This window comes from Primulina tabacum, chromosome 12 (genome assembly GCF_025594145.1).
Source record: "Primulina tabacum isolate GXHZ01 chromosome 12, ASM2559414v2, whole genome shotgun sequence".
NCBI classification, from domain to species: Eukaryota; Viridiplantae; Streptophyta; class Magnoliopsida; order Lamiales; family Gesneriaceae; genus Primulina; species Primulina tabacum.
This window is the reverse complement of record NC_134561.1, coordinates 357,089-380,681: the sequence shown is the minus strand read 5'-3', so window position 1 is coordinate 380,681 and position 23,593 is coordinate 357,089. Positions and strand designations below refer to the sequence as shown.

Below are 23,593 nucleotides of genomic sequence, written 5' to 3'. Positions count from 1 at the left end.
TTCGTAACTATGTGCATATATGCTTTAAACTTGTGTTATTTGATTCCAAAATCATGTTTTTATGTGTTTAAAAAGGACTGCCATGATTAAGACATGATTAAGCATGGATTTATACAAGTTTTAGGGTCATAAAAATCAACCAAATACGCTGCAAAAAGGGAGAGAACACAAGCTGGGAGCAAATTCTGTCATGGTGTTTGTAGGCTCAGTTTTCATGTCTTGATGGCTTGGCTTGGTCAGGGCTTGGGTCAAGGGCAAGCTAGGGTCTGTTATGGGTCGAGGGAAGAGTCCTAGCCATGCTAGGACTCGAGACCGTGGGCTGGGGAGGAGTCCTAGCAAGCTAGGACTCCACCCGAGAGTTTCAGCAAAGGGTAGCGCTTGGGTGCAGCAGCTTGTGCAGGTTTCGTTGGCTCGGCCAGGGGCTTTGGGCTGGGATAGGATATGTCCTTAGGGTCCTAGAAGGGTGCTAGTGGGGATGGTTCAGAGCCTGGTTGGGTTGTCTAGGTCCTAGCAACAAAAACAAGAGTTATAGTGCATGTGGGTTTCTCGGCCAGTTTGTGTTGCTGGGATGTATGGCTTCAGTTTGAAATTGGGGCTCGAGTCCTATGGGTTCTAAGGGTCCAGGAGGGTGCCTAGAGGGGCTGGTAATAAGTTGGTGTAGGGTGGCTCGACATGGCTCGAGCCAAACACAAAAACGTGAGGGAGAAGCTCATGACAGCAAGTTAGGCGAGAGGTTGTTGTCAAGCTTCAGGGGTTCATTGCTCGGGTTTAGGTGTCTGGGCTTGGTCTGGGCTGGGTTTGGGCGTGGTCCAGGGATTGATATGGTCAGGTGGGGCTCGATGGTTAAGGTCTGGTAGAGTCCTAGGCGGCTAGGAGTCCCAATACATCAAGAACACCTCACGCACACACAACACATGCAATTGGGTCGGATTCCAGGAGTGATTGTGCAACTTAGAGGCTGGTTCTATGGACTGGGCTTGGTCAGGAGGGTTCCTAGATGGGTTGGCTAGGGTTTGGCTTGAGGTGGCTCGGACGTAGCTCGAGTAAATTGTGAGATGACTCGGTAGGTTCATTAATGTGTCAAAAACGAAAATAATAAAGCTAAAATTGAATCCATGGGTCCACAGGTGTGGCTCATAACTTGGAAGGGTAGAATAAATACAAAAAATGTTATATTTAAAGTTTGGGATCAAAATAACGAGTTTTGTATTTATCCGGGATTTTATCGTCGCACGAAATGTTAATTAACGAATTATTTGAAACGTCCTAGTTTTAAGTTTTATAAAATTATAGAAAATTATATTTAAGCTCAAATAATTATTAAAATGCTATGTTTTTTATTTGGGAATTTTATATTAAGGTTTGGTTTAATTCGGGATTAAAACACGTTAATATGTCTTATTTAAAGATTAATTTAAAAGTCATCAATTTATGCCAAATAAAAATATGAGAAAATTCATGTAAGCTTAAATAATTATTTGGGATATGATAAAGTCAATGAAATTAAGAAAATGTAAAAAACGTGAAATTTTACGTCCAGTGGTAAAACAGTCATTTTACACCTAGAAATTAGTAAACATCATGGCATTGCCCTGAATGCTATTTTATGTGCTAATATGATTATTTTTTATAGTTATGGATGTTTATGGAATTTATATTTTAAAATTATGTTTTAAATGTTTAGGGAATTTTATATGCTCATGATTTAATATGTAAAAATGTTATTTTAAAGGTTTTGAGGTTAAAATGTCATTTAAATGTTTAGGGATTTTTAATAATGTTCAAATATTTAGTTTAAACGATTATGAATTTTTATGATAAAACGGTAACGTTAAAAGATATGTTGCATGCTTGTTTTTAAAAAGAAAAGGATATTAAATTCATTATTTTTATGAAGTGATGAAAATGTAAAACGTTGAAGGAAGTGAAGGAATTGTGACTATTGAGGATATGATGATTTGAGGTAAAAATGTGAATATCATGAGGTGAAAAGGCTCCAGAGGGAGCCCATTTACGGGAGAAGGCCCCAGAGGGAACCCATGCGTGGGAAAAGGCCCCAGGGGGAGCCCGTCTATGGGAGAAAGCCCTCGAGGGAGCCCCGACGATCGTATTTCCATTCGATGAGGATAGGCCAGGGCCCAGTTGACCGGTGAGAGTGTTGCTGGTGTCCCCCGCTGCCCAGTACTGCAGGTTTCATGTAGATGGATCCATCGAATTTTTGACGTTTGAGGAAAGTACAATTAACTATCTGAATTCAAGAAAAAGGAAATATGCATATGCTCATGATGAAAGGATTTATGTTATGAAATGAGGAAAATGAAAATGTTGAGGTTTATGTTATGCATGTTCATATGAATATGTTGAGGATAATATGAAAAAGTTTACGAAAGTATATATGAAAAGTTTATGAAAATGTCTATGTTTAAAGTTGATACATCATTATGAAAATATTTTTGTTTAAAGTTCATGCATCATGAAAATGTTTACGAAAATGTTATTGTATAAAGCTTATGCATCTTTATGAAAACGATATTTTAAGTACGAGTATTTTTCACTGTTGTATGTGATATGTATATGTATTACTTGTTATCAAGATAATGGCGTGTTGAGTCTTTAGACTCACTAGGTGTGATTGATGCATGTGATTATGATAATAATGATTATGGAGGTCTTGATGGTTGACTTTGCTGGAATGAAGGTGCACATAACCCTATGACCGATGCTAGTTTTTCGCACTAGTTATGATTTATGATTTTAAGTTATGTAAAAGATATTTTATGACTTTTATTTATGTTATGAGAGATTTTTTAGAGGTTATAGTATGTAATATACTTTTCAAATGTTATTTTTAGGTTGAGTAAAATGTTGGATGATTTTATGCTAAATTATTTCCTTTGGTTTTTCAAATTATAGTTGGTTGAGTTATTTTAAAATGATGTCAAAAATTTTATGGTTCAGCCGAATGCTATGTGAGGTTTTTTAAAAAAAATCTAGCACTTTTTAAGAAAACAAATAAGCAGACGTTTCACATTGACTCAACAGTTTTCAGAAGTCAATATGCCATCTTGTCAACAAATGGTATGAATGGAAATAGAGTATGGAGGACATGAGCACGTAGGTTGCACTGAAAGAGATATTAGAAACTTTGAGAAAAAGCTAAGGAATGAACGAAAGGGTATCGATGCTGAAACACTGATTGATTTCTTTGTATCCGAGAAAGAAAATAATTCAACTTTTTTCTTTGGTTATGAGACTTATTCCCATAACAGATTCAGTAAGAATTTTTGGGCACATCCTGTATCAAGGAGCGCAAACAATCAATTTGGTGATGTTGTAATGTTTGATACGACGTATAATATCAACAGATATGGTATGATTTTCGCACCATTTGTAGGACTTAATCATCATTATCAGACAATTGTTTTTTGTTGCGATTTTCTAACTGACGAGAAAACTCAGTCTTTTGTTTGGCTGTTTAGTGTTCATAGAAGCAATGCCTAAAGATGCACCAAACGTGATCATTACTGACCAAGATCCTGCTATGGCGAAGGCCATTGCACAAGTTTTGCCTAAGACAGTGCATCAATATTGTTTGTGGCATATATTGAACAAATTCCTAGATAAATTAAACCTTGTGACTTTTCATGACTACTATCGAAGCATGTGCGGATGCCCTTAGTCGGAAAGTTCATGATTCTATTTTAGCTTCTGTTAGTGTCGCCAAAGTACAAGAGGATATATGTACTTCTGGTTGGACTTTTCACTCGAATTGGAATTATGTTACTGTCTCAGCATTACAAATTGAGCCTAACCTGATATCTAAAATACGAAAGGCCCAACGAAGCGATGCTCAGATTCAAAAGTCTAAAGAACTTGTATCTGCAGGACATCTTTCTGGATTTCAGATTTATTCTGATGGTTCCTTATGACTTAATGGTCGGTTGGTAGTCCCTGATGATTTTAATTTGAAATCTGCCCTTCTTCGCGAAGCACATTGTACCAGATATAGTATTCATCCTGGAGGCCGAAAAATGTATTTGACATTGATACCTCAATTCTGGTGGAGACGTATGAAGAATGACATTGCTGAATTTATTTCGAAATGCCTTGTCTGTCAGCAAGTAAAAGCCGAGAGAATGAAACCGGGAGGATTACTCCATAGTCTTGAAATCCCAAAATGAAATTGGGAACATATTGCTATGGACTTTGTGACTCATTTACCTCGTTCGCCCAAGGGCTGTGATATTATTTGGGTTATTATCGACCGGCTTTCGAAATCTATACATTTCATTCCGTATGAACGGACTTATCCTTATAAGAAAATGACACGTTTATACATCGAGAATATTGTGAGATTGCACGGTGTGCCAATCTCGATTGTATCTGATCGTGATCCCAGATTTGCTTCTAAATTCTGGAGTAGTTTTCAAGAAGCTATGGGTACATGTTTGGCTATGAGTACTGCTTATCATTCTCAAACTGATGGCCAAACTCAGCGTACGATTCAAACGTTAGAAGATATGTTACGTGCTGTTGTGATGGATTTCAAAATGGGATGGCAAGATGCTTTACCATTTGTAGAATTTTCTTATAATAATAGCTTTCAAACGAGTATTGGTATGTCACCGTTTGAAGCCTTATATAGGAAACGATGTTGGTAACCATTATTCTGGGATGAAATTGATGAAAGACAACTGACTGGACCTGAAATGATACAGGAAATAAATGATAGGGTTCAATTGATTCGACAGCGAATGAAAGCTGATCAGGATCGTCAAACGAGTTATGCAAACAAACGAAGACGACCCTTAGAATTCCAGAAAAGTGATAAAGTGTTTTTGAAAATATCTCCCTTCAAAGGCACTGTTTGATTTGGCATGCGAGGAAAATTATCTCCTCGATATGTTGGTCCATACGAGATCCTTGATCGAGTTGGGGATCTTGCTTATCGGTTGGCCTTGCCACCAGCTTATCTGTCATTCACGATGTGTTTCATGTTTCTATATTGATGAAGTATGAACCAGATCCATCACATGTGCTTCAACCTGATGAGGTTGAGCTTGATCCTCCTCTTTCCTATGTTGAACAACCTGTTTGCATTATGGATCGGAAGGAGAAGATATTGCGTAACAAATCGATTTCTTTAGTTCGAGTACAATGGACACGACATGGTGTGGATGAGTCAACATGAGAATTGGAAAGCAAGATGCGAGAATCATATCCACATTTATTCGATTCAATTCTATCTGTTCCATTGTATTTAATGTATAATGATATTCATCCATTTACTGATTTTAGTTTTAATATGTACTATAACTGATGATATATTATATGTTTGCCAATGTTATGTATAGATGAATGCTAAAGATTTCGGGACGAAATCTTTTAAGTGGGGGAGAAAAAGAAGGCCCTTAGGCGAAATCCCACATCACTAAACAACGGGAGAGATGCTGGGCATTTAATGAGCGTGTAGCAACCACTTGTGACGCCTTTTAAAGCCGTGAGGTCCCGGACCAAAGCAGACAATATCACAAGTAGGCTGGGCCGTGCCATTTGGTATCAGAGCGACTCCGCATGAGTTTAGGATGTTGGGGCAAACCTCAGCAAGGACGCTGAGTCCCGAAAGGAGGGGTGAGAAGGCCCTTAGGCAAAATCCTACATCGTTAAACAACGGGAGAGATGCTGAACATTTAAATGAGCGTGTAGCAACCCCCTGTGATGCGTTTTAAAGTCGTGAGGCCTCGGGATAAAGCGAACAATATCACAAGTAGGCTGGACCGTGACAATATTCAATATCACTATCGATACCTCAATCAACACGTGAAACATAATGAGCCAAATAAACACATAATAAATGATATAAACATATTATTAATCATTTGTACGAGTAACCGGACATTACATATAGAGTGGTGCACAAGTGTCGATCCTACGATTGTATTGTGGAGGAAATGAAGGCATGCTCTGTTTTTCATATTTTGTGTATTAATACCTAAATAAAAAAAATTGGAAGCCATGTAGGTGCCAGCTCAACGTCGCCCACGGAAGTACACACCAAAGGTGTATAAGATATAATGTAGGATATCATTTTTGTATATGTAACCGATCAAGATAAAATGGAGATCAAAGTAGAGGATAATGCAATATTAGATTTCGAAATTATAATGTGTAAATATATATAATTTTGGAAAATAGAAATATGTTTTGGAAATAAATAAAAGCCCACACGTTAAAGAAATGCATGCATGAGAAATTCAAACGTTTGTCTACCAAGATTTCAAAAAGATGAAGATTCAAGAAAATCAAGAATCATATATTTAGGATAAATTATCATCAAATTCGAAAATACACAGGGGTACAATTTGAAATTTAAAGGCATAAATTAAGTGGGACTAATATATGATTTTTGATTACCCAACAAACATTGACATTAATTATACATTTGTCTTCTCTCGAGATATAAATTGGTACAAAATATTGAAAATATTTTTTTGATATATTATATATGAGTACCAACTGTGTCAGATATGATATTAATATATGATTTTTGAGTTCCTAAGTATGTGTCACAAATGTTGATATTAATAAAATGTTTCAGATTTTATACTCAAAATATTATATTTATATCAAACTAGATCTAAATCAATTGATGCACATATATTATATATAAATACCATAATTTTAATGTTTTGTATTGATTTTAATTCGTGAAAAAAATATAGGTCTGAGAGTGCTGAAATATTTTTTTATTGAATAAATAATGCAAACCTATTTTTTACTTGACAAATACTGAATGCAAATTAAAGTTTGAATTTGAGGATTTAAATCAAATTTGTCCAAAGATTATGGATCTAATCACATTATACCATGTTTGTATAAAGTGTTTTACCATAATAATTGTAACCGATAAATAATGGATTTCAATTCAAATCTTGTCTAGTCTAGTAAAAAAAAAAAAAAATCCCCACATCTAAAAACGTATATATAATATATAAATATAAATAATAAATAATAAATAATAAATAATTAATTAAATATTAATAAAAGCCCAAGAAATGAGAGGAGAAATCACAAATCTGCGCGTGTTGATTAGGGCTCTTCGACCACTCGAACCCACTCCTCTCGCAATCCGCTAACCCTAGTTTACTTCTTGATTATATAACATTGAATCCATTCGCTCCTCCAATTGCTATCGAATTGCATTTCTCTTTCAAATTTCTGCTTCCAAACTTCGATTGGAGCTTCTTTCGCTCTCGTCGCGGGTTTCGTGCGTGCTTTCTTATCTCTTTTTCTCTCCTTTCGATTTTCAGCCACTTTTTCGGAACACCGATTCGGGTGATGGCCGAAAGAAAGCTTGATCTACCGGATGATCTCATCTCAGCGGAGGCTTCCAATCGATCTTTGACCCTCAAAGGTACTTGGTGTTTCTTCACACGATTTTACTGTTTCGATTAATTCTCTGATTTGAATTGGGTTTTTTTTACTAGATATGCTGATCTTTCGGTGTCTTAACTTTGGCTTGTTGATTTAATTGCAGATCGGGTTTTTGACTTTGGATACGATAGATATCTTTATCTTCGCGTCTCATGTTTGTAATTTTGTGGGGTTTAGGGGCATTAGTTAATTTTTATAAGGTTGTTTTGTTCTTCTGGGAAAGATGACTGTTCCAAATTTTAAATTTTTTTTCCTTTGACCTCACTTCAAGTTTAAATTGAATTTCAGTGCTCCTTGTTTTGAATGCCGGCGGAGTTTGTTAGCTGTATGGCTCTTGTTTGATATCATGAATTGGTTGCGGTTTGAATGCTCTTATGATATCTTCTTATGGACGTTTTGATGTGTTTTCATAATGAAGGTTCAATGGGGAATGATGAGGACAATGTGTTGGCTGATATGCTGGATGATTCAAAGGGTAATTGTGTTTTTACTATCCTATTACCTTATGAATGTCTTCTGTTGAACACTTCCTGTGATGAAATTTTTTCTTAATTTTACGTTGTCCATATTTTCTACAGATCCGTCAGTGCCAGAGAACACCATTCCGCTGTCTCCACAATGGCTCTATGCTAAGCCGAATGAGCTTAAAATGGCAAGTTCCAATGCCTTGGAGTAACATACTTGCTTTCGAGAATTGTTTTATCGGTGAACTGTGTTTAGTTCTTAGTTATACGCCAACTGATATCTTAGTGCTCAAGGTTTTCAAATCTCATTTGGTGTAGTTGTACATTTGAGAAATCATATTTTTCGTTGAAACTGTAACTAATTGGAAACTTCGTAACAGAACCAAGTCATCTCTAGTACTGATGCGTTATTACCTTTCTCATATGTGCTCTGAAACAAGAATTACTGTTTTCGCATCTTTTACTCTTAAATTGAATGGCATGATATGATCCTCAACCTTGTCAATCACATATAATGCAAAAATTGTGTGGTTACACTATTTTTCGTCAAAGCGAATGACTTTTTCGGTGACAAGGTTTTCCTTGATTCCATGTGTTCGAACTTCTATCTATAGTGGTTGAAGATAGGCTCCTTTTGTCGGAATTTTTGACTTAAAAGGAAAATATTTGAGGAATTTGATCTCAAGTACAACACACGTGACAGAGTAATGTGGCACCATGAAATTTGTAAAATGTTCATTTGTGGTATGTGTTATTGTACACTTCACATCAGGGTTACTTATGAGCATTAGATTTTCATTTGATCAACTATAATGGCTGTGAAATGAGTCTTGTTGACCCGTTATTGTTGGCTACAGCTTGGAGCCTAGAGCATAAGATCACGTCAATGCTGGTTAGAAAGCAAACCCAACATGTTTCCTGTAACAACCCAACATGTTTCCTGTAACATACTTTTGATGTGATCGAAAAGAATTTTGTTAGGATCACATCTGATCATGATTTCGTAGATGTATTTGCTTATTTTTTCCTTATTGACAAATATGTTACCAAAAATATTACCAGTCATCACCATTTATTATTACGGGTATTGTTATATGTAGGAAACACGCGGGGCAAACACTTTGACTCTTGGCCAACCCGTTGATTTGAACCAGAAGGATGCTTGGCGCCCTGATGCACCCGAAGAAAAAAAGGATTGGATAAGAATTGTGCCTGAGCCTGATTCTGGTGGCCGTTGGCGTGAAGAAGAAAGGGAGACTGGATTGCTTGGTAGAAGGGATCGTAGGAAGATGGAAAGACGTGTTGACAATGCATCTGGCAGAGAAATTTCTGACAACAGAGCTTTGCCTGCCATTGACAGGTGGCATGATGTCAGCGGTCGTATTACTGGGCATGAGGCAAGGCATGATGGAAAATGGTCTTCAAGATGGGGTCCTGATGAGAAAGAAAAGGATGCTAAAGTGGATAAAAGAACTAATGTCAAAAAGGAAGAATCTCAGAGTGACAGTCAGTCAGTTGTTTCTCATGCCCGTTCCATTCCTGAACGTGATTCTGAGTCTCGAGACAAGTGGAGACCACGCCACAGGATGGAGGGAATCTCTGGTGGGTCTAGTTCTTTTCGTTCTGCACCAGGATTTGGACTTGAAAGGGGACGAGTGGAGGGCTCAACTGTTGGTTTTGCAGTAGGGCGTGGTCGGGCTAGTGCTGCTGCTGCAAGACCTCCATCGGTAGGTATAATTGGTGCTGCTCATTATGACGAGACTGGAATTGTTTCAGGAAAACATTGCCTTTCTATGGGAACATATCGGTATCCGAGGGCAAAACTCCTTGACATTTATCGTAGACTAAATGTCGAAGATTATTTGGATTACATTCCTGACAATTTGGAGGAAGTGAACCATGTTACTCAGTTAGCTGCTGTTGAGCCTCTAGCTTTTGTTGCTCCTACTGAGGAGGAGGAGGTGAGCTACAAATCTAATATCTTACGGTACATATTGTTTTTTTTACCTCTGCACGACAATGTCAAGTGCTTTTAGCTTGAATATATGTAGAAATGTGAAAGCTTCCTCCTTTTTTGCAGGCCATTGTAAGTGACATGTGGAAGGGCAAACTAAACAGCAGTGGAATTTCTCACAGTCCCTTTAGGGCGGATGGATCAACCAATGGAGTTACAGGTTGTTTAAGCTTACTCACTTCACTAAATATGTATTTGACTGTGTTATTGATCTTTCTTTATTTTGTTACCAGTGATATCATACATTCATGCTTTATTTCTTTGTAGATTCCGGAAACTTCGAATCCATCAATGGAAGAGAACCTGCCCTCTCCTCTGATGGTGCTGAAGAGATAATGGATAACTTAAAAAGTTCAAATTTCTTGGGTGGTGAGATTTTGATTACTGAAGTATTTTTAAAATGAAATTTATGTCACAATGCCTGAATGATCTTCTTTACTTTGAAATTTGTGCAGAAAAATATATAGTTACAGAGGCTGTATATGGAGAGGAACATAACGATGGCATGCAGTTCCTTGATGGTGCTCAGTTTGATCCTGCTAAGCTGATGGTTGTAGATGCTGCTGTTACCAAGATCCCTTTAATTGATGATAACAGTGAACTTCCAGATGATTCAAATTCCCTTTTTGCAATGTCATCTTTAGAGAAACATTCCAATGATGGCCAAAATAAGTTTGGGAGCAGTCCTAACGAGTTTTATCTTGATAGAGGAATCCCTCCAGAAGAAATAAGTTTGTATTATCTTGACCCGCAAGGGGAAATTCAGGGACCCTTTCTTGGAGTGGACATTATTTCATGGTTTGAACAAGGGTTTTTTGGGACTGATTTGCGAGTCCGTTTGCAAGATGCTTCTGATGACTCACCTTTCTTGGAGTTGGGAGATGTTATGCCCCACTTGAAATTTAGAGGCGCTCGTGATGATTTAAATGATTCAAGTTCTGACATAGAAAAATCTGTTGCAATGGATGGTTCATTGGATGCAGGTTTGCGTTTTGGTGTTCATCTCCGAGAACCTATTCCACCTATCGCATTAGATGGTTCAGGCTTGCAGCTGTCTGATTTTGTTGTTAATGAAGCTCTTCCGGAGGGAGGGCCTAGTATGAATTTGATGCACCACAAACAGTTCGCCATCCAAGCAGGGCAAGATATGGAACACATGTTGGCTCTTCAACAGCAGCGGCAGAGGCAATTGCAGCTTCAACAACAGCAGCAGCAACAGCAGCAGCAGCAGCTGCAACAACAATTCCATCAACAACAAATGGTGCTTAAAGAGCAACAGCTGTCTCAGGCCAGACAGGTGCTTCTTGAGCAGATGCTTTGGAATCAAATGCGTGAGTCAGGCCATGGACAGTCTCATAGTGATGCTCTTGGACTTAACAGTAGTCTTGAACATGCAATGTTAAAACAACAGATTTTAAATAACCTTCAACAGCATTCTCGATATCCATCTAGGCAAGCTGATCAATCCCTTGAGCAGCTAATTCAAGCTAAATTTGGTCAAACAGCCCATCAACGGCAACAAAATGACTTGTTTGATCTCTTGTCGCATGGATGGCACGGACAGATTCATCCTTTAGATCAGCAAATTCCTCAACAAGATCATATGCATGGAAGACAGATGCCTTTGGGCCTGATGCATGGATTGGAAATGGAAGAAGAAAGGCAAGGTGTTCTTCGTTTGCCGCATGATGGAACCAGCCAGCTCTATGGAAATCCGGCTGCTGCTCATAAAGCAATATCTATGGGATTTGGCCCTTTGGATTTTTTCCCTCAGCAAATATCTTCTGAGGAGCATCTGAGCCATTTTGAACGCAACTATTCTTTACAAAATAGACTTCAACATGGTTTTTTTGGCCCTGGAATGTCGCCCTTTGAGCGCTCAATGTCACTGCCTGTTGGTGCTGCTGGAGTTAATTTTGATGATGTCAACTCCATGGCTCGCACACAAGGTTTAGATATGCACGAACAGATTGCTCGAATGACCGCTAACCTTGGAAGTCAAGATGGTGGTCAATCTTATGGTGTTTACTCTCAGCATCACCCTTTAATGCCCAATCAATTCCGTTCTTCTCACTTGGAAACTGGAGATGGACATTGGTATGAGAATAATGGTCAATTACCCAATGACTGGGTGGAGTCAAGACTACAACAGATATACCTTCACAATGAGAGACTGAAAAGGGAGTCAGATGCCAAAAGGAGTGTCGAAGATCCTAGTTTGTGGATGTCAGCTGGAGCCAATGATGACAGCTCAAAGCGTTTGCTTATGGAGTTACTTAATCAGAAATCTGGCAATCTGTCATCCGAAAGGCTTGATGTGACCAATGGGATACCACCCAAGAAAAGGATACCTTCAGGTGACTATTCTGGTTCAGGCATGACAAATAATTCATCTGGTCTTCTTCCAGATCAAGAAACAAGTTTTGGAAAGTCCTTCAATGCTAGCTTGTATGGTTATTCAAGCGGGCCACCTCAGAGTCGACTGGCTGATGGGACAAGCAGTATTCTGGATACTGGTGGATTGCCTTTTAGATCCAAAGATGGGGCTTTTGTTGAACGAGGAGCAATTGCTTCTGAGGCTGAAGAAAATTATCTGGTAATTTACAAATTTTCTAGCATGAATGTTAAGGTATCTATTAAAGTGACCTCAGTTGCAGGAGTAAGCAAATTTTTTTGATTCGTAATGGTGGTTGTATGTAGGGGACAGTTACAGATGTTCTAGAGGACATGGTTGACCGGGATGGCTTTGCAAGTTTAAAAAAAGGGGAAATACCGGTCAATGTCCTAAGCAGAATCTCTTCAATTGGTTCTGATGGTATTTTTTCCCCTTATCTTGGTTTTTTTTTTGTCATTTTTGTTTGTTTTTATTTTAATTTCAACTTTTCAAGCTGTCCATGATAACACTATCCTAATAATGTTCAGGATTTCACAATGAAAAGATTGGAGTTTCTGATTCTTTTTTGGACGATGCTGCTAAGGACAGGTAAGAAACTTTTGCTGTGCTGGGGTACTGTACTTGTATCGAAATTCCTGAAATTGCTTAGATTTATGCCTTTGATTTCTAATTCTTTAGAATGATTTTGACTAATGAAGATCATGCTTTTGAGAGGATACTACCTCAGTTATTCTTTAACAACAGAAATTGTTGTATTGAAGTATTTAAGATCTGTTCATGAACTATGATGTGGCTTCTATCGGATATGAATGGAAAGCTAAACTACTGAATCGAGAAATATCCTAGAAGACCATTCTTCTGATGAGTTATTTGTTGAATCTGATATTTGTGCATTAACAGCTTATTTTGTGTAGGATGGTTTGATGAAATGCAAGAGATGAGTTGATTTTTATTGTTGTATATGAACTTGCTATTTTTGCATAATCTGGGCTTAGCGTTTATTGCCTTGGCTATCTTTCTTTATTGATAAATTTAATCATTTGTGTAGGAACCTTTTAGTCATGCTGTTCTTACCCTCATTATTTTTACCAGGTTACTGTCTCTCAGTTTCAAAGAACCTGAAAACTCCTTTATGAGGCATCAACCTGTTTCACTAACTTCATCTTCTCTAGAGGGGTTGTCTGAGGTTGTTGCTGATCCAGGCGTCCGAGGAAAAGGTCTCTTATACACTGCACCTTCTGATGGTAGGTTTAATGATTTGTTGAACTTTTTTCGCTGTTTGGTTTCATTCTTCCTAGAAAGTCTCTCTCCTTCTGAACTTGATTTTACATCCTTGTAATTTTTATAGTACCTGGATATTTCAGTTGGGCACCCCTCCTTTCTTTTGTAGTCTTCGTTTTTCCATATCTGTTGTTCGATCTTGATGTAGTTGATATTTCAGCTGGGGGTGTTAATGATAGGTTGTTCGGTTTCTCTTTAGTATTTATGTTTATATTTTGACTATTCAGGTTGCTAGTAGGCATGTTGATGTTATTGGGTGCCTAGTGGATTGGTCACATGTTTGAGAGGATGACACATTTAATCACATAAATCATAGTAACAAAATTATCCACTATTTTCTGTTTTTGCACACAATTAAAGATCGTTGATTTTGCCATTCTGGAATTTGTATATTATCTTCATGGTTTATTGCTCTTAACTGCTTTAGGCCTTTCTTTTATGTTGACTTGCTACTGTTTTTTTGGCTTGTAGGGACGAGGAGAGAAACAAGAGGGAATAATATGAAAATTTCAGAGGAATCTGGGAAAAAAGACGCTCAATTTGGACGCACTTCATCTGGTAGCATTGCTGATGTCCTGGAGACATCTTTTAGTGACATGCTTAAAAGCAATGCTAAGAAACCCCCAATATATCAAGAAAATCAAGCTCAGGCTACTGGAATTTCAGATTTATCAGATGGGGTGATGCAGGCTCAGGGATCAAAAAGCAACAAAAAGAAGGGGAAAAAAGGTAGGCAGATTGATCCTGCTCTTCTTGGATTCAAGGTTACAAGCAATCGGATCATGATGGGTGAGATACAACGGTTAGAAGATTGACGAGTCCAGCTATGTTGTGGTTTTGCTCACACTGGCTTTCTCTTTATCACGGTATGTCGATATTTCATTCCAAGATTCTGCTGGTGGTGAACGCAGAATCCGCTCCAAGCGGGTTGGCCTTATAATTCTTATGCTCTGGTCTTAAGTCAAAATGTTTTTTGAGTTTTTCAGACTCCTAGAGGAGTCTGTTTGATTGAATAACATTTTCTTATATCCAAATTAATTGGCACAGAACCTGTTCGTTTGACCCTTTTATTCCTTGGATTTTGAAAAGCTTGATTCAAAAAGGCCCAATTACGGAAAACTATATTTTACGTATTTTTGAATTGTTGTGTCAGTTTTGAAGGCACTTAGCCCAAGCTGAGAATAAGATGGTGCTTTGTGCTAATTTTCAGGTATTTGAGAATTGAAAATGAAGAGGATAGAGAAGAATTTTTAAATTCGATGTAAAATTGTACAGCGAATAGAGGGAAAAAATGCTGAAACAAAGACCGAGGCCTTGTTGTGATAGCTGAGGAGAACAGCTGCGCAGTGGACGGATACACAATGGTAAGACATCATTAATTTTGGGACTTCAATTTTCTTAGACGGAAGTCTGTTTATTTCAAATTTTTTTTGAAGAAAATTAACTTCTTTCATCTATGATGATGTTTTGACCCGGTGACGTATGGGTGTACTTTATATGTACTTTATCTGAAATAAGGACCAGAAAGGTGGATTTATGAGTGAATATCAGTTTAGAGTACTTTATTTTGAGTTTTCAATTAGTGTGCATGTTGAGTTGGGTGTTTTATCTGCAGTGCGAATATTATAATTGTGCAATCTGCCTGTTCGTCTGTCATCTCATTTCTTTTTGTGTGTGTGTGTGTTTTTTTGTTTCTTGAGAGTCAGTTTTCTATTCAAATGTATGAATGTGTTGTGAATCTTGAAAAAATATTTTAATTTTTATGAACCAATTGTGCATATAAGGGTTTGGTTTTAATTTGAGAGTTTTTGGCGAAGTGCATCAGAAAATATTTTGGAAAATAAAATGTATGCTTTTGATTTGAGGAAACAGTTGCTACTCGAAATGCTAAATCGTGTCAGAAATGGTTGGATAAAGTTATTACTAAATCTCTAAATAGTATACCATGGGTTGAATATAATATTTAATGGAGGATATTTGGGAAATAAAGAGAAGTTTAAAGTAATGATCATGTTAGAGATATGAAGAGATGGGGAAAATTTTATTTGGGGATATGTTAAGAAGTAGAAATGATTTTTTGTCTGGGGATGAGAAATTGTTTCCATAAAGTAAAACAATCGGTAATTTTGTTCTTTGATACATCTTCCTCAATTTTACTAATTTTGCTCTTTGATACATCTTCCTCAATTTTACTAACTCTTATTATGAAACTAACTTTAATATCTGCTATTGTCTGTTGTTCTAAGTGAAATGTCTTAGAAAAGTAGTCGGTACTCCTTCAGCTTATTATTTTGGTTGCATATGAGGAATTTTCTGTATCGGTTGTGGATGATTTTGTTTTTATTTTGGATTAAAGCTTATGATAGAATTTCTTGAAGTTGAAATGGATACGTTGATGTTGAATGCTTTGCAGTACGATAATATGTCAGGTGCAAGAATGGAGGTGGGGCATGAGTTGAACATAATAATTTTACTGTTTCGAGCTGGAATTTATTTCAAGGATGATTGATTTATGATAACGCCAACCCCTTTATATAAAGATGGTGTGTAGATGTTTCGCTCGGCTTGTGTTACAGAAGCAAAGTTATGAAAATGAAATACAGAGATGGGAGCCTCGTGATTGTGATCTTCCAAGATTCCTTCTAGCTTAATTGGACTTGTACATATGTAATACTGAGACACAAGTTAATTTGTTTACTATATTTTGCGGAAGTGAGGGCGAATAAACTTTTTGCTTGTAGTGGATTCTTTGTATAGAAATTGAAACGTTCCCAGGTCTCATCCCTCCCTCCATTTGTAAATAAATCAGTGATCAGAAATGACAATTTGTTCATTTTTATAGCCACCACTCTGTTAGCCAAAGCTTATGCAAGTCCTATATATTAAATCTGCTGTTTATTTCTTTTAATGGTTTACTTGAATGAAAGATCCAATGCAAGCATTGAGTTCTACCGGTCTCCTTTTTTTATATCCACCGTCTTTTATGATCGATAATTTTGGGGAATGGATTAATATTACAAGATGAGTTGGTAGGTAATTTGACCCCTCAAAATACGTTACGAGCACTGCTACGATTCAACTTTCGTAACTGCTATGATTCGGCTTGATATGTTTTCAGTTTATTTAATTATTCATCCTGAAATACAAATTAGGAAAACTGGTAATTGAACTTTATTATAGAATCGTTGCAATGGTTCATGTGAATTATGTCAATGTTTAGTTTACAGGAAATTTATTCAAAATATTAAAGAAGTTTATTTTATGGTAAAGCTTCGATGGGTTTCCTCTACGAATTGTGTTTGTTCCACGGCCTCTCCATATAGCTTTTACTACTCCGCACAAAAATTGTTTATTATGCGGATAAATGTGATACTTTTCCCCTCTCTTTCAATTAATCGTGTTTATCATTATACTACAATCATAATTATCATTTTCTTTCGACGCTCATAACTTCACTTTTGCCCTGTTCATCTTACTCACATGAGTAGTGTACACACCATTCCAACATCTGATATGTGTGCTGAGTGGTTAAATCATGACCACTCATTCAACTATGATGTGTTGATGAGTGATCATAATTTATCACTTAACCTATATATATATAGGTAGTGCATTCATTTACTCAGCACATGACACGTGTGTTAAGTGATAAATTAAGTGATATATATATAGGGAGCATCTATCAAGCCTTTTTGCCCTCATCTTCAATTAATTTTGAACAAAAGTGAACGAACACACATATGTAGACGATAGCAAACTTTCACTATATTGGTACTGCAGATAGGCCTCGTTATATCACATTTTTCCACAATAATACTACGTATCAGTGGAATTGGTACTAAACATATGTGAACGAACCAAGACCAAGATGATATACATGTATCCATATCCAACAGGTTTCTGTCCAGAGGAGAGGTCACCGATTTGCCATGTATCGTTATTTTCCAATGCTCTTATCTCCTCATTAACTACAATTTTCCACTTTAGGTCTCTTAGTGCCTCGTCAATAGTGGACGGAGACTGAACCTTGTCTATGTTGGAGAGAAAGGCACGATATGTAAGAAAAAACTTTCAAATTAGACAAAGTTACATTTTTGATGTAATGTATAGGTTCGAACCCCTTTCCTCAACGCAATTGGTCTGACATCAAGTTCCATATTTCAATCATATGTGTATATGAATCAACTACATCATATGTGTTTTTACCCGAAATTTTCGACAAGGAGCAGTCTTGGACATATTGAGTTTGCACAGGAGATTGTATGTTCTCTTGATAAGGATGGTTCCTTCTAAAAAGGAAAAATGCGGCACATTGAGTTTTAATTTACGAGGGACTTGAGTTGGAACTAAGTTAGGTGTTTGTCTTTGGTGAATTATCAAGGGCTGGAGGAATTGACTTTGGTGAATTATCAACTTTTGGTGGTTTGATGTATGGAATTGATGGTGATATGAATTCTAAATTTTGCAATTAAAAATTGGAAGTTTCCCCCTGAACCAAGGAAATTCTAAATTTTGCAATTAAAAATTGGAAGTTTCCCCCTGAACCAAGGAATTGGGCAGAATGGTTCAGAGTATGTATATATATATATATATATATTTTTTTTTTATTTTTTTTGGTGATGGGAGAATAACACTTGTACTCTTTCTGGTCTAGAGAGTAACCTAGGATAATGCATTTTATTGCTAGTTGTTCAAGTTTGTGGTGATTATGAGGGTGAGTATGAACAAAAGATGAACAACCAAAAACCTTGAGGGACTCATCGGTAATGAGACGACGCCGGAAAAGATTCAAGGAGAGTTTGGATGAGAGTTTGAAAATTGAGCGCACCCGTGAAGGCATCATCCATCCTATTGATGAGATAAGTGTCTCTCAGAATCATCACCCCAATGTTATCGTGGGACATTTTGGGTAAAAAGTAAAGAACATGTGACTTTAATGAGGTGAAGGTTTTTACATACAAAGATCCTATTTTTGTTGTGGTGTATCAACACATTAGCTCAGGTGGTGCCATGTGTTAGAATTGAAGTAGTCACATGTTCTATTTTTCCTTGAGACAGAGATTTAAGTAGATAACTGGGTCTGAATAAGGAATGCAATTGTTTTAAAAATTGAGTAGTTCGAGATTTATCTTTTGTTAGGAAAACTCAAGAGAGACATGTACGATAATAAAAAAAAAAAAGGATAAACCAGTGTGTAACATTAAGATTGAGGATTTTGGAGGATCCAAATATCAATGTGTGTAAGAGAGAAATATGACGATGATTTATGATGATGTTGTCTGAAAGTCGTATGAGTATATTTAGACATTTGACAATGATCAAATTTAAGATGTAAAAAACTTTTAATTACTGAATAAGAAAGGAAAAAACTTGAAAGGCACAAAAATTTGAATGTCCTAAACCATAATGCCATAATAAAACATCATTATCCCTAACTGAATTCAAAGCAGAAACAAAGTGAGATAATGATTTATTGGGAACACTTTTGGACAGGTGATTCTCGGGAACATCCATATTGAGAAGATATAATCCTGAACAAGGTTAAGCACCGCCAATCGTCCACCCTGATGCCAAACCCTGAAAAATACAAGAGTCAACGATTCAGGAGCTAGGCAACTACTTTATGAAGTGTAAATGGATAATATACTTGTATGGGCTACATTACTAGAGCCAATACCAGTGGGAGATGCAATAGTGAGCTGCCCGGACATTTTTTGGAGGGTCTTGAGTTGGTCCTTTGTGAAAGGTTTCGATTTGGATGCTGGGGTTTCTGTTGCCACTGCATTTTCTCTTCGCTCTCGCGTTGGCTTTCAATCAATGGGCTTCCCTTGAATCTTCCAACACATATCCAATGTGTGACTGGGCTTGCGGCATTCATGGACGACCTGGTTTCATATGGTCATTTTTCTATGGGGCAACAAATCAAAAGTGTCGCTGGTGGGGAAATATTTTTCTTGAAAGACCAACACTAATCCAACAACAGAAGCGGGCATAGTGAAGGAACCCAACATCAGTTTGCGAGGATTCACTTCATGGTCAACCCAAAGCACATGCCTTGACACACTGGAGCTTCTGCCTCGTTCCCATTTAGTTCTGACAACGATTTCAAAAATCAGGGCCGTATCTCATGCAAGAAACATTGAGATACATTGGGATCACTCTTCTACAACTAAATGGAATGCCCATTCTTCAGCAGCTGCACTTGGAGGAGAGACTGCTAAGAACCACATCAGAAAACCGTTGCCTCATCAATGATGGAACTACTCATCTGTTTCATAGATGAATTGTTTGATATTTATCTGAAAGAAATTTTATTCCTTGATATATTTTTCTTTTTTTTAACTTTAATATTTTGCTTTTCTAGACATGAGAATAATCTCGAAATTGACATTATGATCTCATGTAAATCTAATATTTGATATGAGACTACATTTGATATGACTCATAATATCCTTAAGATGTGATATCATAATATCTTTGAGATATGATATCACAATATCTTTAAGATACTATCTTTGTTTTAAAGAGGGTTTGTTTTCTTAATGAAATTGCTTTTTGTCTATGTTAAATAGGACTAAAAGGAGAAAGAAAAGATGGACGATATAGAGCATAAAACTTTCGGGGAGACAGAGACGCATTCGTACGAAGAAAAGGTTTTCTGATTGAAGCAATCTCGCGTCGTTGATAAAGTGTTGCTGTGAAGTGCTGACAACATCTGAAGACAACACCTAATCACTGTTTTGATTAGTGCGCTGATTTTTGAAGACTTTTTCACTTCTCAGTTGATGCATCCTATGTATTTTGGTTATACGGTTTGTTAGAGGTTTAGGATGCAATTTGTTACTCGCCTTAATAAGGGAGTTGTTTTATTCTTTCACTAGTATTGGTTTTTGTAAACTTACAAGTTTTTCTAGTGAATTATTTTGCCCTGAGGCACCGCACAAGTATTTTATACTTGTGCTTATCTCTCGTATCTCGTATTGTTATCATTCAAGTTGCGTGTTAGTGTGTTAAACTATAATTTCCGCTGCATGTTGTCGTGGGTGTTACAACACCTACGCACAACACCTACATTTTGATACACACAACACTCACCCTCGTCACATTCACTCTGTGGAAATGGAACTTTCAATTGGTATCAGAGCCTCCACTTGACGCTACTAAGTGAGATCCTGTTTTGTTTTGTTTTTCAGGTGGAAAAAGATCATGGAAGCATCAACAAACACTGTTTTTAGACCTCCCGTGTTAGATGGATCAAACTATGCATTATGGAAAGTAAAGATGAGGGTTTTTATTAAATCAATTGAAGAAAGAGCTTGGCAGCGTGTACTTGATGGTTGGAGTCCACCAAAGATTGAGGATGCTGATGGAGACACTCGGCTCAAACCTGAAAGTACATGGACAATCGATGAAGTGCAAACGTAAAATTTTAATTCCAAGGCTCTCAATGCTATATTCTCGTCTGTTGACACAAGGATGTTTAATTTAATCACCAATTGTGTCTGTGCCAAAGAAGCTTGGGATATACTTCAGAAACATTGTGAAGGATCCGAGAGTGTGCGTAAAACTAGGCTAAGGATGGTGGCATCAAAATTTGAAAGCCTGAGAATGGAGGACAAGTAGTCTATTCTTGAGTATGATAGCCGATTGAGACAACTTTCTAATGAAGCTCACAGTCTTGGAGATCCCATGTCCAATGAAAGATTGGTGAACAAAGTTTTAAGATCTCTACCTGAGAGATTTAATGTCAAAGTTTGTGCAATTGAAGAATCTAAAGACACTTCAACAATCAACCTGGATGAATTAATGAGTTCCCTCAGAACTTTTGAGATGAATCTTGATTTACAAAAGAAGGATAAAGGGAAGACAATAGCCCTTGAAGTTTCAACTGACTCTTATGATGAAATCCTTCAAATATCTAAAGAAGTGAATGAATCTGATTTAGGTGAAGATTCTATCTCTCTAATTACTAAGAAATTCGGTGATTACTTGAAGAAAATGAGAGAGAAGAAGAAAATTGGACAAAAATCTGTGTTGCCCAATATCATTAATTCTGCAAAAGCTCAAAAGTTTACTCCTATGAAAGGACAATTTCGACCAAAAACTGAATTGCAAATCCAATCAAATGTCAGAAATTTGGACTCAGTACAATGCAGAGAGTTTTCTGGATTTGGACACTATGCCAATGAGTGTGCCAATCGACTTCGGAGAAACAAAGGCATGGCTGTCACTTTGAGTGATGAAGAGTCTGGTGATGATCAATGATCAAATGAATATGAAAATCACACATCGTTGTCTGCTGTGATCAAGGAGAAGCGTTCGATGCAAATCAATCTTTGGGTGTGTTGCCACAGGTGTTGCAATAGCTGGTCGCAACATCTCTTCAAATTCAGTGTGTAGTCTGAAAACCAAGAAGTAGATGATGATGAAGTCACTCTGGAAAGTGTGCAGACAATGTATGAAGAATTGTATGAAGACTGGATCAAAAGAAATAAAGTCAATGCAATTCTCTCCAAAGAGAACACTGAGTTGAAGTCACAAGTATCACGACTTGAAGTAATCTTAAGCAAGAAAGATCTGGAATTATGCAAAGTCAAGGAAGAGCTTGGAGAAGCAACTCAAATTCTTGCGAAGCTTAATTCAAGTTCATCCAAACTTGATTCACTCTTGATGATTGGAAAGAATGACAAAGCTGGACTTTGTTTATACGAATAACCTGTTTGAAACTGGAGAACCTTCCAATACTGAAAGAAAACCAACTGTCTTTGTCAAAGGAAGTGCTGAAATCTCGAATGCTACATACACTGAAAAAGGTGTTTCATCAAAGAGGCAAATATCTACAAAGAAGTCCAAGTCCAGAAAACGCCACTTTATCTGCCACTATTGCTTTAGACTTGGTCATATCAAACCCTACTGTTTTAAACTGAGAGATGACTACAAAAGATGGGAATCTGAACAGGTGTTGCCACAACACCCGGCGTAACACTGCCAATAGGAAACCATCGGTAAAAAGGGTTTGGGTGCCAAAGGCTAATATTCAATGTTCTGTTATTTATACTTCGTTAAAAACTAACATTGCAGGAATATGGTACTTTGACAGTGGCTGTTCACGCCACATGACAGGTTCTAAAGACTATTTGACTGACTATGTTGAACTAAGGAATGGTCATGTGACGTATGGTGGAGGTGCTAAAGGAAGAATAGCTGGCAAAGGGACCTTGAATGTTGATGGACTGCCTAGTCTACACAATGTGCTTTATGTCGAAGGACTTAACTCAAACTTAATAAGCATAAGTCAACTTTGTGATGATGGTTTACATGTTAAGTTTGATAAAGACAATTGTGAAGTTTTTGATAATACTAATACATGTATTTTGACATGTACAAGGTCGGCTGACAATTGTTATCAACTTGGAGAGGACCCTGTGTGCAATCATTCAAAAGTGAGTGAACTAAACTTGTGACATCAAAAATTGGGTCATGCAAACTTCAAGACATTAAAGAACCTTGATCTAACGGGAAAAACAATCGAGGATGATATTGATGGGCTACTGAACATAAGTGAGACACTGCCTAACACAGATGTTGCACCCGGTGTTGTAACACCTGAGACAACACCTGCACTGGCAGAATCAAATGATGAACCAGGGAGAGTATACTGAAAATGATGATGTTGTAACCAATGAAGGGATTGATATTCCCAGTAAGATTCAGAAAAATCATCCATCATCTCAGATCATTGGAGAAGCATTTGGAGGAATGCAAACTAGAAGAAAGGAGAAGGTAGATTATCGGAAAATGATGGGTCTAGTATGCATGATTTCCGTATACTCTCAAGTAAGCCATTCTTGTTTTGTTTCACTCATTGAACCCAAAAATATAAATGAAGCCTTAAAAGATGAATTTTGGGTTGATGCGATGCATGAGGAACTTGAACAATTTGTTAGGAATGATGTGTGGGATTTGGTTCCCAGACCTGATAATGTGAATGTTATTGAAACCAAA

The 23,593-nt window shown here is 37.1% G+C and overlaps 2 protein-coding genes across 4 annotated transcripts; both read left to right on the top strand.

Moving 5' to 3' along the window:
• The first annotated feature begins 7,063 nt into the window (after positions 1 to 7,063).
• Positions 7,064 to 16,433, top strand: LOC142520484 (uncharacterized). Of its 3 annotated transcripts, none has more exons than XM_075623465.1 (13): positions 7,064 to 7,414; positions 7,853 to 7,909; positions 8,013 to 8,086; positions 8,999 to 9,859; positions 9,979 to 10,072; positions 10,180 to 10,281; positions 10,368 to 12,508; positions 12,613 to 12,727; positions 12,835 to 12,895; positions 13,400 to 13,551; positions 14,060 to 14,454; positions 14,864 to 14,952; positions 16,018 to 16,433. In XM_075623465.1, the coding sequence occupies exons 1-11, from the start codon at positions 7,339 to 7,341 to the stop codon at positions 14,401 to 14,403; spliced, it is 4,077 nt and encodes a 1,358-aa protein (XP_075479580.1). In that variant the 5' UTR covers positions 7,064 to 7,338; the 3' UTR covers positions 14,404 to 14,454; positions 14,864 to 14,952; positions 16,018 to 16,433. The 3 variants fall into 3 exon arrangements, with proteins under 3 accessions (XP_075479580.1, XP_075479579.1, XP_075479578.1); XM_075623464.1 differs by having other exon boundaries at positions 16,002 to 16,433; XM_075623463.1 differs by having other exon boundaries at positions 14,864 to 16,433.
• A 2,913-nt stretch (positions 16,434 to 19,346) lies between these two features.
• On the top strand, positions 19,347 to 21,853 carry LOC142521258 (uncharacterized). The gene is made up of 3 exons (XM_075624489.1): positions 19,347 to 19,486; positions 20,782 to 21,009; positions 21,232 to 21,853. The coding sequence occupies exons 1-3, from the start codon at positions 19,347 to 19,349 to the stop codon at positions 21,851 to 21,853; spliced, it is 990 nt and encodes a 329-aa protein (XP_075480604.1).
• The last annotated feature ends 1,740 nt before the right edge of the window (positions 21,854 to 23,593 follow it).